This window comes from Paramormyrops kingsleyae, chromosome 2 (assembly GCF_048594095.1).
Source record: "Paramormyrops kingsleyae isolate MSU_618 chromosome 2, PKINGS_0.4, whole genome shotgun sequence".
Taxonomy (NCBI): Eukaryota; Metazoa; Chordata; class Actinopteri; order Osteoglossiformes; family Mormyridae; genus Paramormyrops; species Paramormyrops kingsleyae.
In genome coordinates this window covers 25,584,812-25,597,757 of record NC_132798.1, presented here as the reverse complement: position 1 = coordinate 25,597,757, position 12,946 = coordinate 25,584,812, and the positions used below count along the sequence as shown (strand labels likewise).

The window sequence follows — 12,946 nt, the reverse complement described above, 5'->3', positions numbered from 1 at the left end:
AAGGTTGGGCTTGGACAGAATCTCGTTTTTTGTGCCATCATACCATCTGGACATAACACTACAGTATACGGTATTTTGATGGTATTTTTAAATCTTGATAAAATTTCTCCAAGATTTCCATAAAGTGCAATATAGTAAACCTAGCTGAGATAGTCAGTAAGTTTCACTAAAACATTTTTACTCCGTCATAGGAAACAAAACTTAGCAAGCTCTTATAGCTAAGATCATATATAAAAAATAAATAGTGTTAGGTAGGGGTCCCCTACTGTTTTTCCCTGAGGATGAAATTTCATCAGCAGCTCAAAACCATTCATAGACAGTGTGGTGCGTTTATGAGAAATTTAACAGAAATGAGTGAGGGTGAGGAAAGCGAACAAGAACTGGTCACCAAAAGACAATCGCCTTCCGCAGTATGGAAATATTTTGGATTCCAGAGAGAAGATATTGAACAACAACATGTGATCTGTTGGCACTGAGTTCTGTCTGTTAGCACAACCTGTGGCAGCACCACCAACTTTGACGGAGATTATTGATAGATACGTTATGTTTGGCTGCATTTTATTTTGGGTACATTTCCAACTATGTTTATCGGCAAAAGTTCACATCGCAACATCTGAAATTATGTCCATTATCATGCAGCCCTGGTAAAGTGCATCCTTGGTTGTCTTAACTGGTACATAAACCATTTGCTGTGGTTTCAGTGGTTCGGGGCTGCAGTGAGTGACCTCCCTTTGTCCTCTCAGCAGTGTTTGGCCATCGACCTTCACCCGCTCCCAGACTAAATTCGTTTCTAGTGGTTTGGTGGTTGTGTGGAAGGCATAGTTGGCCAGGAGATGGGACGAGTGTGGCTTGATGCTGTCACAAGCCATTGTCCGCCCATCAGGATGGGGACACATAGGACACTTTTCTACCACACCAGGTACCATACTTTTGGTATGGTACTTTCGGTACCTTCCCTTTTCTGTTGACTTCCAGTCAAATTCCAGTATCCGAAGTATCCAAGCAGCTGGGGTTCATTGGTGATTGGTTATGCAAATAGCCTGCCTCTGAAACGCAATACAACTGCTGTCCTGAAAAAAGTTGTGAACTCAGAAAATGACAAACAAAGCAAAAAATAATAATAATGGATGCGTGGACAAATGAATAGACGCAAGCTAAAATTGCGATCTAGCTGGAAGGGCCAGATAAAACAAGATCAAGATGACATGACAAGAAATAAAGTATTTGAATAAAGTAGGACAGCACTGCATTGGAAATATCACAGTGTGATTTTGCTGTAATAAATACTGGGGTATTTATAAAGCAAAAAAACGAGTTCAACATAAATTTCTCACAAACCATCTAGCAGTGATTTAAACAGCAAGGGTGAAAATGATTACGATGCAGCGGTAATGCAAAAGCAGTAAACTTTAAACTGATTTTAAAACATCTACTAGATAACATTGAAAAGGAATAATCATTAAAATTGCAGAATGTACAAAGTTTTTTTTTTTTTCCCCTATGACAGAGAAAAATGTTTTAGTGAAACACTAAATCCGCTGTCCTATAATGTTCATACAATAAGAAGGTATGAAAAACTGATCTAGCTGACTAGAGATGTAAGAATTGCATGCGCATAACATGCGATGTTGGTATTAATATCGCACATTGTCCAGTCTTATAAAATACTATTGAGGTTTTTCAAATTCAGTATAAAACACCCGCCTCAAGTTTTGATGTCATTCGGCGCCAGTACCAGTTTTTATGCCAGTGGAAAACCAACTCCTTGATGTACTGCACTTAAAGTACTTTCTTGAAGTACCAAAAGTACAGTAGCTGTTGCAGTGGAAAAGTGCCCATGGAGTTGTGATCCTCCAAGAAGTGGCCAGGCAGCTTGAGGAGCAAGTGCACATGGTTACTAATACCACTCCTAAACCCTCCACCTGAGCTCAGCATCTAGACCATTCCAGGGGCCTGTCTATGGTGGCACCTTCAGCATCTAGACCATTCCAGGGGCCTGTCTATGGTGGCACCTTCAGCATCTAGACCATTCCAGGGGCCTGTCTATGGTGGCACCTTCAGCATCTAGACCATTCCAGGGGCCTGTCTATGGTGGCACCTTCAGCACCTAGACCATTCCAGGGGCCTGTCTATGGTGGCACCTACTGCACTTTTCATCTTTGATCCAGTGTGAAATGGATAAAATTCCTCACTTCGAGAATAGTGCCAGATTCCCGTGGAACCATTCCGGATGGTCATTGTCGATGCTACGCCGGATCATGTCAGCTGTTTGTTCCAGTTAAAGAGCGTAGAAAACATAATTGCACAGTATTTCCCTGTGTTGAGAACAAACGTCGAAATCGTCCCTGCAATTAATGTAGGACTTATTTATTTAACTTGGGGTTGATTAAAGTGGAATGAGAAGACAATGGATAATAAATTAAAGTGCAGTCAGGTTGTAATTCTGTCAGACTGCTTTTATTGCACTGCAGTCAGCTCGCACCCAGCCTTCATTTTTGCAAGTATTATATTCCTCAATGTTTATATCATCTGGAAACACAGCACCCATTCACCCCTGACTCCCCTGACTCATGCGAGATGGTTAAGATGCTGAGGCTTAGCTTCGTGTCCCCTGTATCTGAAGTAACCAGGGTGTTGGTTTGCGTCTGAATCTCCTGTACATTTGAGGGTGTATTGTATTTATTTTTTTTTGCTGTATTGACACTGTGCACTGATAAACACATTTTATTTAGACCTCATTAACTACTGCCCGTCTCGTTTGGTCCTCATTACGAAGCTCAAGAAAAACAAACAGGTTAACGCTCCCGGAAAGCCGAGTGGCTCACGTATAACAGGAAACACCAAATGTCTTTGCATTAATGACTCTCCCCTCTGCTGGACACTGTCCACCTAAATGCCACGTCCTTCCCCGCTGTAAGGAGTTATTCTTGAGTTTTTCCTTCTTCCCAATGCTGATGTGTCTCCTCTTGATGCTTCCTGCTTCACTGGGACCGCATGCACCTCTGGCAGGTTGGGAACCTCCCCTTTTTAGCTCAGTTAGCTTGTTGGTGAATTTTAATCACAGCGCCGTGTTGAGACGCGTAAATAAATAAAACCCTAGTTGAAACCATTTGCCTGTTTTTTTTTTTTTTGTTTTTTTTTTGATGCCATTTGAGAAGCGTCCAGGAGGCCTGCTGACGGGGGACATAAATCTGTCAGGGCAGCACATCCCCCCCCCCTCCTTTGCCTCCTTCTCTTGCTTCTCCTGCCTGCGTGTGTGTGTTTTGGGTGTGGGGGGGTCAGTAGATTCGCAGGCCCAGACTCCCTACACCAGCGTAGCCTGCTAATCACACTGCGGGGCGCAGACAGACAGCGCTTTGGCTTAAATGCTGCCCTATTACTGTAATTCCTGCACCGCCCGGGGCTGGCTGCATGCAATGCCGGGACACAAGCGCAGTACTAGCACAGACATACACAAACTCGCTGTGTTTGGCCAAACAAATATTTTCCTACTTGTGAACATATCGCATGCGGATCATTATGTGGGCACTTAGCACACGGCCGTTGCACTCGTGCACTCTGAATGCTGCTGGATGGTTGCATGCGACCGCCGGTACTGAATGCCTATGCTTGCAATGACGCACGCTTGCAGATCAACATGAATGCCTCCATGTCAGGTTAGCGCAACCCACAACATAAATAAAGTGTCAGTCATCAGGCGAATTTTGTTTCTGAGCTGAAGATGCCATCTTCACCAGAGCTGTAATGGGTGTAGGTTTTTGTTTGTGTTTGTTGGTTTTATTTTGCGATCCTTTATATCCTTTATTAACTGTTGAGTGCGCGTTAATAAAAATTTCCCTGGGTTTATTGCGACATACACCTTCCTAGACTCTTTCCTGACCGGCACTTTTTTCCGCCCCTGTAAACAGACCCTCAGCGACATGCTACCTCAGGCAGCTATGCTATGGTTTGACACAAGCGAGGCGCTTTGCGGAGTGTATCACCGTGGGTCTGGGGAGCAAATGGGGGAGCTCGACCCTAAAGGAGGCCTTGCCTTTCACAGATCATGTTGACCTCCTGCCTGAGGGTTGTCCTGGACTCCTGCAGCCGCAAAATATAATTGACATCATTTTGCTACAGACTTGAGGACCTTGATTAGTCAGGGTACCATAGCTGAGTAGTAGGCAGAGAAATCACTACCAAGGATACGTTGGGCCCTGGTGAGTTGCCTGGTGATATAAGAGAACAAAAGCCTGTCCGCGTCCTCATGCCACACCAGGTCAAGCTGCACAGAACATCTACAGCCCATCAAACACATGCTCTGGCTGTGATCACACGGACACACTCAGGGGATGTGATGGGTGGAGAAAAACTAAGTTATGGCACAAGGAAAGGAAAATAATCATTTGAATCTTCTCTTGGACTGGAAGTGTATGAGGAGAAGTGATTTTCCACCCTGGGTAACGGCCGTTCCTAGGTGTGCCGTATGAAGTGCCTAGAATGCCTTTGGCTTAACGAACGGACCTCTGCTTGATTTTTATCAGGTGTATGTGTGTATAAAGGGAGATTGTGTGTTTTTATTTTCCAGTAGCCATTACCCAAACATCCATGCTGCCTGTGGCTCCACAAATTGCTACCAGGCTTGTCGAAAAGTGGGTCCCGGGCTGAATAATCAAAAGGAGCAGCTTTTCTAGTGATCAGCCACTAATTAGAATCACAAGCTGAAATGAAAGCCGGCCAGTCCCGCAGCCAGTGAGGGCCGATGGTGCCCCTGATTCTGTAAACAGTCGGAAAATGGGCCTCCAGACTCCAGAGGACACTGTGCGACTCCTTGCGGATTGTGAGGTACATTTAGTGAGATTCTTGTCTTGACACATTGAACTCGACAGTTATTTTCATAATCTGTCTAGATTTTCCATTAAAACAAAGCTAGCTTCACCGGTACAATATTGATTGAATGAGTATGACAGTGACCTATGCTCCTCCTCCCCAGCTGTATTGGGGCTGTGTATCGGTCTGTCGTAATGCTCTGAATGTTTTATAGAGATTAAAACTAAGTGAGCCTTCAACCGGCACCTTAGCGCCGCTTCCCTGAAGTTGTACGGTTTCCTGAGTCGGTCTGGTTGTTTCTCGCTGACCTGACCTCCATTTGGCAGCACTGTGTAAAGGGCTTAGCGGAATAGATCCCACAAGCTCCGATAACCAGCCCCGGCACAGAGGACGGCTTCACCACGTCTGGAACACGTGCGGGAGAGATGCATGCGAGAAGGACACGCACTGCACTGAAGGATGTCCTCAGTAGTCATCTGCATCCCCCCAGGCCTCGGGCTGATCACTGGGTATTCCAGGAAGCGAGCGGCACGAAAAATGGGAGTCTCAATACGAACAGCCTCCGTTAATCGAACCGCGGTGGCTGAGGTGTTTCTGAAGACCTTCCCATGTTTGCCGCACACAAAAGGGCCCCCTTACTAAACAGAAGTGCGTCGTGCTCGCCTGCGCTCGGAGAAAGGGAGGATTTTCCAGGCTCCTGTGTGAAATCTCAAAGCATTCAACGGCCCAATTAATGCTGACAGTTAAGGCTGGTCCTGCGTGTCAGAGGTGACTCTGTACTTCTCACTCGTCTTTTGTGGTTCTGTGGAAACGTTGGCGCTCCCCATTTTTAGCCTCTATTTTTAGTTTGATGGCTGCCGCCTTTTCCTATTAACATTGTGTTCTCGTCTTAAACATGGGCCCACGTATTTTGCTGTATCCTGATGTACAAAAGCTGCTGTCCTTCCCTGTGTACTTGGGTGAACCTTTTGACGCATCACTGCTTGATTTTTTTCAGTAAGCTGTCATTGGCTGAATGTGATTTTGCCTCTTTTTTTTATGCTCCATCCTTGCGTTCAAGCAGAATAAAAAAAAATAAATCATTTAGCTGACTAACATATAGTTTCTTTCCGGCCAACGCTACTCTTAATTTGCACTGAGTGGCAGGCTAACTAAATTTGAGTAAACGATGACATCCGCACTGCTGTAACTCGATCGCTGCCACCGTGATTAGCAGCCCCACACCCGTCCACTGTACCTGAGCTCCGAGCTGTCATTCCGCCGTTACGAGGCGGAGTCAGTCTGACTGTCGATTCTGCTCTCTGACGACTGAATTCAGATGCTGGCTTTTGATGATGTGCATGGAGGAGGAAGCGATGCTGAGACTGACCTTTGTGTTATCAGATTATCATGACTCTCGTGTGTCTCCGTCTCTGTTCAATGCTCACATCACACGCACAGTCAAGTCGAGCCTAGATATGCTGCCCGTCACATTGCACTATTGGCCGATGACCATGGGTACAAAAGAAGGGAGCCTGAAAGTCAATGGTCAACAGTTTAAACTCTGTATGATTGTGTTTTTTTGTATTTCTGTCATCATATAATGGTTTTGTTTTGGCTAAAGAAGATACTTCAATTTTGTTATATTGATGTTTTCAAAGATAAGCAATTAACGAGTACTACTTCTACTCTTATGTGTTGTCAGGGATACAACACTTTCTTGCACGTGTATATGTCTGCAGTACAGAATACAGACCTGCCTGTTTATCCCTTATTTACCAGAATAAATAAATGCTTTGCTCTTTATTCTATCTGTTCCTCTTACGGTCATTTGTCCAGTGCAGGGGGCCTGAATCCCCTCCCCAGCAGCATAGGGGCATAAGACACCTTGGATGGGATGCCAGGCCATCAAAGAACATGCACACACAAATGCAATGGACTGTTTATAGATGCTAGTTTTCCTAAGTGCATGTGTTTGGGAGGCAAATGATGCATCACAAAGAGAACAAGCAAACTCCCCACGCACAGGGTGGGGTTGGTGATTAAGGAAAGAGAGCTGTCCACTGAGCTACCATGTAGCCCTCTATTTAATTATTAGTTTTAATCCAAAAGTCTTTTCCTTTATGAAACATTGTAACCAATTATTTCGCTTGTCTCGTTTTTCAGGATCAATGGGGCATGACCGCTCCTGCATTAATATTCATAGAGACAAACTTGCTGGATAGCTGGAGTCACTTAGTGAAGAGTATCCAGGGTAAAGACTGGGGCAAGAGTTTGAGCTGACAGAAGTGCCATGTGCGGTTGCTATTATGCGGAGCCTGATGAATCCCTCCTAGCCATGAGGTGTTTGCCTACTCCCATGGCTAACTAGTATGACCGCTGTTGGACTTGACTGTGATGAGGGGAGAGGAGGAAGGAATAGCGACGTTACTTGGGTACAGGAGTTGAGAAAAAACATGGTGGTGGTTTGTGTGTCGGTACAAGAGGAAACTCAAAGGAAATCAGAATGGGTGTCAGGGCGTGAGGAGGAACACGGGGGGGGGTTGTGGTTTGGATCTGGGCCAGACGCAGAAGCTGATTTTATGGTCACCAGATCCTCCCCCCCCCAGCTGGGGAGGGCCACATCTTATGATTTGTTGAAAGTAATGCCTCCTGTCTTCATCAGTTATAGTGTTTCTTTTGTTTGCTTGTTTTGTTTTTGTTTTTTTTTCTTCCTTAGGGAGTAAATACTGACAGTGGAATCCCAATTTCAAATACAGAGAAGGGGCCTTATTTTGAAGTCTTGCACCTCCCATGCGGTGGCAGAGCAGCATAAAGTAATTACTCTGGAGCCAATGACATTTCCTGATGTTGAGCAGAGGGGGTGGGATGGAGGGGGTCAGCACGCAGCTGACAGGCTCGTGGAGGGGCAAGGCTTCACCTTAAAAACAAGACAGCAGACAAATGGCGTGCAGATGGCAGCCTGCTCCATGAATACTGCTCATCTGTTTCCTTGGTTTGATGTTGTGTTTTTCAGCCAGTAGCTTTATCGTCAGTCTTGCAAAAGAGCGCCACAGAATTGAGGGGGTGGAAGTTAATATCCATTCCCACGAATCCAGGGGGAGATATTTCTTGATTTGATTAACTGTGGTGCCAGTGTTTTGACAAGCCAAAAATGGGGGTGTGAATGGTGTGATCCATTTATAAAATGTTTTGAAGATGTTAATCTGGGCTGCTGGATTTAAATGGCCACAAATGTATACACCGACTGCTGCATTTACAAAAAAGGACATCTACCGCCCCTCCCCCCCCCCACCCAAGCGGCCAGACACTGTCGTGCCGTTAAAAGCTCTGGGCCCCACATTGCCGACGCATAACGTGTGGCGAGAGTGCAGGCGAGCATGTGGCAGGAAGACGGAGCCCACTGCGGCAGGGGGGGGGTACATCACCTCCGTCTCAGGAGCATCAATGCACCTGGCAAGTTAGAAACATGCGTGTGATGCGATCAGCATGGCGGGGGGGTGCATAATGTGGAAATCGCAGCCTTTGGTGCTTCTGCTACCCGGCGGGGAAGCGCCCTCTAAACCACGCCATGCGCCCCCTAAACCACGCCACGCGCCCCCTAAACCTCGCCACGCGCCCCCTAAACCTCGCCACGCGCCCCCTAAACCTCGCCACGCGCCCCCTAAACCTCGCCACGCGCCCCCTAAACCTCGGCACGCGCCCCCTAAACCTCGGCACGCGCCCCCTAAACCTCGCCACGCGCCCCCTAAACCACGCCACGCGCCCCCTCAACCTCGCCATGCGCCCCCTAAACCTCGCCATGCGCCCCCTAAACCTCGCCATGTGCCCCCTAAACCACCCCATGCGCCCCCTAAACCTCGCCACGCGCCCCCTAAACCTCACCAGCCCTGAAATGGACAGACATGCAGGGCCCCCCCCTGCAGGAGCGCTACGGGGGCACTGAGTCGGAGGCCTGCGCTGCAAGGAGCCCGGAATGCCGACCGTTTGAAGTCAGGCATTTTAAAATGGACCGCAGGGGGGTGGAGTTTCCTTCCAGTGGATTCTGAAACACAGCCCCCCCCCCCCCACCCCAACACTCCCACACAGAACAAAACACCGGCAGCATTTAACTGCACCTCGCCTAACAGTCAGATTTCGTATGGGGGCACCAGGCTGGTCACTGCTTGTTAACTGGATCCTGAAAAGACATTGAAGCCCCAGGGAATGAAATACTGCTCAGTAAACATCCAAACTCCCGCCATTACCGCGCAGGTCCCTTCCTGCTCGCCGCCGTATCACACTTCCACCGGGCGACATGATGGTCAGAACCACATGGGCACATGGTGGAGCAGAGAGAGGGATCCTTATGCAGGAAATATTAAAAAGAAAAGGCTTATTGTGGAGGCGTGTGGAACAAGCTATCAGAATAAAGGTTACTTCCTGATTACTAAGAATGACAAAATTCCCGCAATTTATACCTAGGGAACAAGAGACAGGTGGAAAGAATCCACATACCAGACCCTGGTCATGTGATCATCAAAGCCTGTGTCCCACTGCTGGAGACGGGTGTTTGTCCCAAATAAAAACTTGTGCTATGTGTGAAAGTGCAGCGTGATTACGCCATGGCTTTAGAGTGGTGCATCATGGGATACGTTTGCTGCTGTAACATGAATGTGATAAATACCTCTGAGGCTCTGTGCAATGACCTTCACGTGCATCCAGTACGGAATGTTTACGCCGAAATGCCGCCAGGTCGTTAATTCCGGAACGTCTGAGGTTGTTTATATCCGAGCGAGGCGGGCCAAGGCGTCACGCGCGCTGAAGTGTGAATCGGGGCGTATGCGCGTTCGCCGTGACACAGACGGAGCCCAGGGCTCCACGTTTGACATGAGGATGATGCATTCAGACCCTTTGTGACAATCACGCACCAGCGGGCTGGGCCTGTTTGCAGTGGGGGAGATGGTGAAAGGCTGCCTTTGTGTAGCACAGGAACGGACAACAGATTGCTCTTTCATTTACCGTGCTGAAGAAGGGTGGATGCAGAAAGGCCATGAGATGGACCCTTAAAAGCTAAATTTGGAGAGCATGGCAGTTTGCTACCTCCGTGTCCCCGGCGACATTGCTAAGGCCCAAATTTCAGGCAATTGTTTTTCGACTTATTTATTTTCTAATGGAGGAAATCGCATGTCATGCTGTGTGTGTGTCTGCTTTAAAAATATATTTTGAAAAAGGATAGGGTTTCCTTTTGCAGGGAAATATATTTTTTTAACTGCAGGAAATTAAATAGAATTGTTCATTGTAATTCCCTCATTTCCCCTGTTTGACAAGACAGATTTTTTTCTTCTTCCTGAATCCAGGCCTGCACTTCAGCTTCTCGCTCCGTAATTCGCTTTTCTAATTGAGCCGGACTCTCTTGCTGAGATGGAGAGAGGGAGAGGGAGAGAGAGAGAGTGAGTGAGTGAGTGAGTATGCCCTTTTCCATCTACGTGTCTTGATACAGTGGAGAGAAGGTACACACTCAGATGAGGTGCGTTTTGAGAAGTTGAAGGGCTCCAAAGTCCATTGGAGGAATGCCGGCTTCCACTTGCATGTGCGGATTACCGGGATCCCACTCTCACCATAGCAGGGAAATCAGAACTGGAACCATATTAAGCAGTGTGGCAGACTTGTGGAATCTGATTGGCTCTCTCTGGCTACCCCCCCCCCCACCCACCTGATTTGCTGCTACCTCCCCTGATGCCAGGCTTGTGTTCCTCCACCTCAAGACCCCAGAACTGGATTTGTGACCGAAAACACGCAGCTTCCAGCAGAATAGTACTGCCAGTTTGTGTTTGTCTCCTGGAGTCACATGCAGCTGGTGCCCCTGAGTGTGAGCTGGACATGGGGAGGCGATGACTGACTAATGTAATGCGACTGTAGACTTACACACACACACACACACACACACACACACACACAGTCCAGGCACGTGACTGCCAGCTGGCTGATTGCTGCTGCTGGAACATGTTTATTTTTACTGATGTGTTTCACATTATCTTACACCTTTAGTCCGTTCAAACTGCCCTGTCTGATTACAGTTCTCAGAATTTCAGTTGTATTCCATTACTTCAGGACACAGTAGGAAAGGACAATGGCCAGTGGGACTGGGCTGCAGACACTCGGACACAGTGGCAGTGGAACAGAGCAATATGGCCTGCTTGTCTCTTGCCTGGTGTTTAGCACCTGTGCTAACTAAAGAACTAAATGGCAAGGTTTAAGGTTCAAAAATCGGAAGGAGATGTTGTCATTTTGCTGTTTACTTTACCAGTGCATTTAAAGGTAGATTAAGGTGAGACTACGGGCCACACCGTTCTCTTCAGGCGGATTAATAAAACGGCGGTAACACAAGGCACGGATCCAGAGGGTTTGCGTTTGTTTCACTCCAGTCAAGTGGAGGCCCCTTTATAACCCCGTTTGTCTGCGACTGTTTTTGTTTACTTATTTTCCTCGGGGCCCAGAGCGGTTACCGTGTTTTCCTGGTCGGAATTCTCGGGGAGCCATGGAAGCCTATTTTAATGTGCGGTCATTTTTATCGTCCCTGGGTAATCTGTCTTAGACGAAAGACTGCATAAATATATAGCAGCCTGAGTAGTTACGAAGAGCGTCACACATTTGCTAACCATTACGCTGGTATGCACGGGCTCGGGGACACAAAAGGAGTGGGTGTGGGTTCCCTTCCTGTGTCTGCACTTTGGTTGGCTTTGCGTCTCGATAAGGCTCTCTGCTCGGACAAAGGGCACCTTCGATACTTTGCTGATAAATCATCTGTACTTTCCTTCACCGGTTAACACACAAAAAAAGTCTCTTTGCCTTAAATTAATGAGTCAGGCGTTCGGACGCATGCAGAAACCATCGTGGTGCGGAAATCATTCAACTTTTTCTGTTTTTTTAGTGTGTAGCTTGCATGGCTCCCGATACCTTTAATAGTGATTATAATAATAGTTTCTAATTAAAATCTTGCGTTTTGGTAACTTCAGTCCCAAACATCTTGCACGTCTCACTCATCAGCACACAGTAGCCTCTCTTGGGACTGAAGCTCATAAAAGACGTCTGTTTATTCGTACTCTAGCTCCAGCACTGTGATCAGCCTGCTTCCTGCTGCCCTACAGTCATCTGGAGCCTCACATCCAGCCTTTCCTCGCTCTGCCGGGTGGGAGACCCATAGGGGGCGCTGTGTGGTTCAGCGGGTTAGGCCTCTGTGCCTGTGATTGGTGCCTGTGACACTGGTTCAGATCCTGTCTCTTGGCAGCACAGTCACGTGTCTGTTGGGCCCTTGAGCTCAGTCTTTAACCCCCGACCTGCTCTGGTGGTGTCAGATAAACAGCGTGACCCTGCTTTCATTCTCACTTGCATATCTGTCTATGCTGTAAAGGAGAGCTGGATGGGATATGCCAAACAAAGCATTCCGATGTACCTGCAAATGGAAAATACAGCGTCATTTCATTTCCCTCTAAGAGGCGGACCGACAGTATTGATCTGTCTTGGTCTTTTTTTTATATAACGTTGCCGCCAAGTCTGTTATCTTTAAGTCTCTTTCATGAAATGCATTTGCTCTCTTTACAGTAAATATGTGATACATTCACGCAGCTTTTAATCTGTCCTGTAGACTGTGGGTGGGGTGGATGTGCCTTGCTGTTCCGCTCTGATGTTAAATTACCGGCCATCCTTACCTGTCTTTCTCAGCCCCCACATGGTGTTCCTATCCCAGAGCCTCCTGGGGGGGGACCCCCAGCTCTGCGGGGCCCGCCTGTGCCACGAGATCGCACACGCCTGGTTCGGACTCGCCATCGGGGCACAGGACTGGACCGAGGAGTGGATCAGCGAAGGCTTTGCCACCTACCTCGAGGATGTCTTTTGGGCCCGAGTACAAAAGGTAAGTCCTCCCCCAGCCCCAGCCCCAGCCCCAGCCCCAGCCCCAGCCAAGCCATTCCTCATTTTCTCCCAAAGCCCTCAAAGCGTTTACGTTTGACTTGCTTCGCATTTGGTCATAAACAATTCTTCCAGCTGTTTGTAGCACAAGTATAAATATTTTGAATCCCAGAATAGCTTCAAATAGGTCCTAAAATCCAAGGAAAAACCATATACATCCACTGAGCCTTTAAAAACCACACACATATGTTGAGACTGATGATCATAG

The 12,946-nt window shown here is 47.4% G+C and overlaps 1 protein-coding gene and 1 long non-coding RNA gene across 6 annotated transcripts in view; both read left to right on the top strand.

The window, feature by feature from the left end:
- Positions 1-12,946, top strand: part of aopep (aminopeptidase O (putative)) — a 63,151-nt gene that overhangs the window by 10,077 nt on the left and 40,128 nt on the right. For all 5 annotated transcript variants that reach the window (XM_023802892.2, XM_023802895.2, XM_023802894.2 and 2 more), the window contains exon 6: positions 12,493-12,682. In XM_023802892.2, coding sequence (XP_023658660.2) covers positions 12,493-12,682 — 190 coding nt within the window. The remainder of the gene's footprint in view (positions 1-12,492; positions 12,683-12,946) is intronic.
- Positions 3,130-6,599, top strand: LOC111839211 (uncharacterized). The gene is made up of 2 exons (XR_002837056.2): positions 3,130-4,824; positions 5,136-6,599. It is a non-coding gene; the product is annotated as an uncharacterized lncRNA (long non-coding RNA).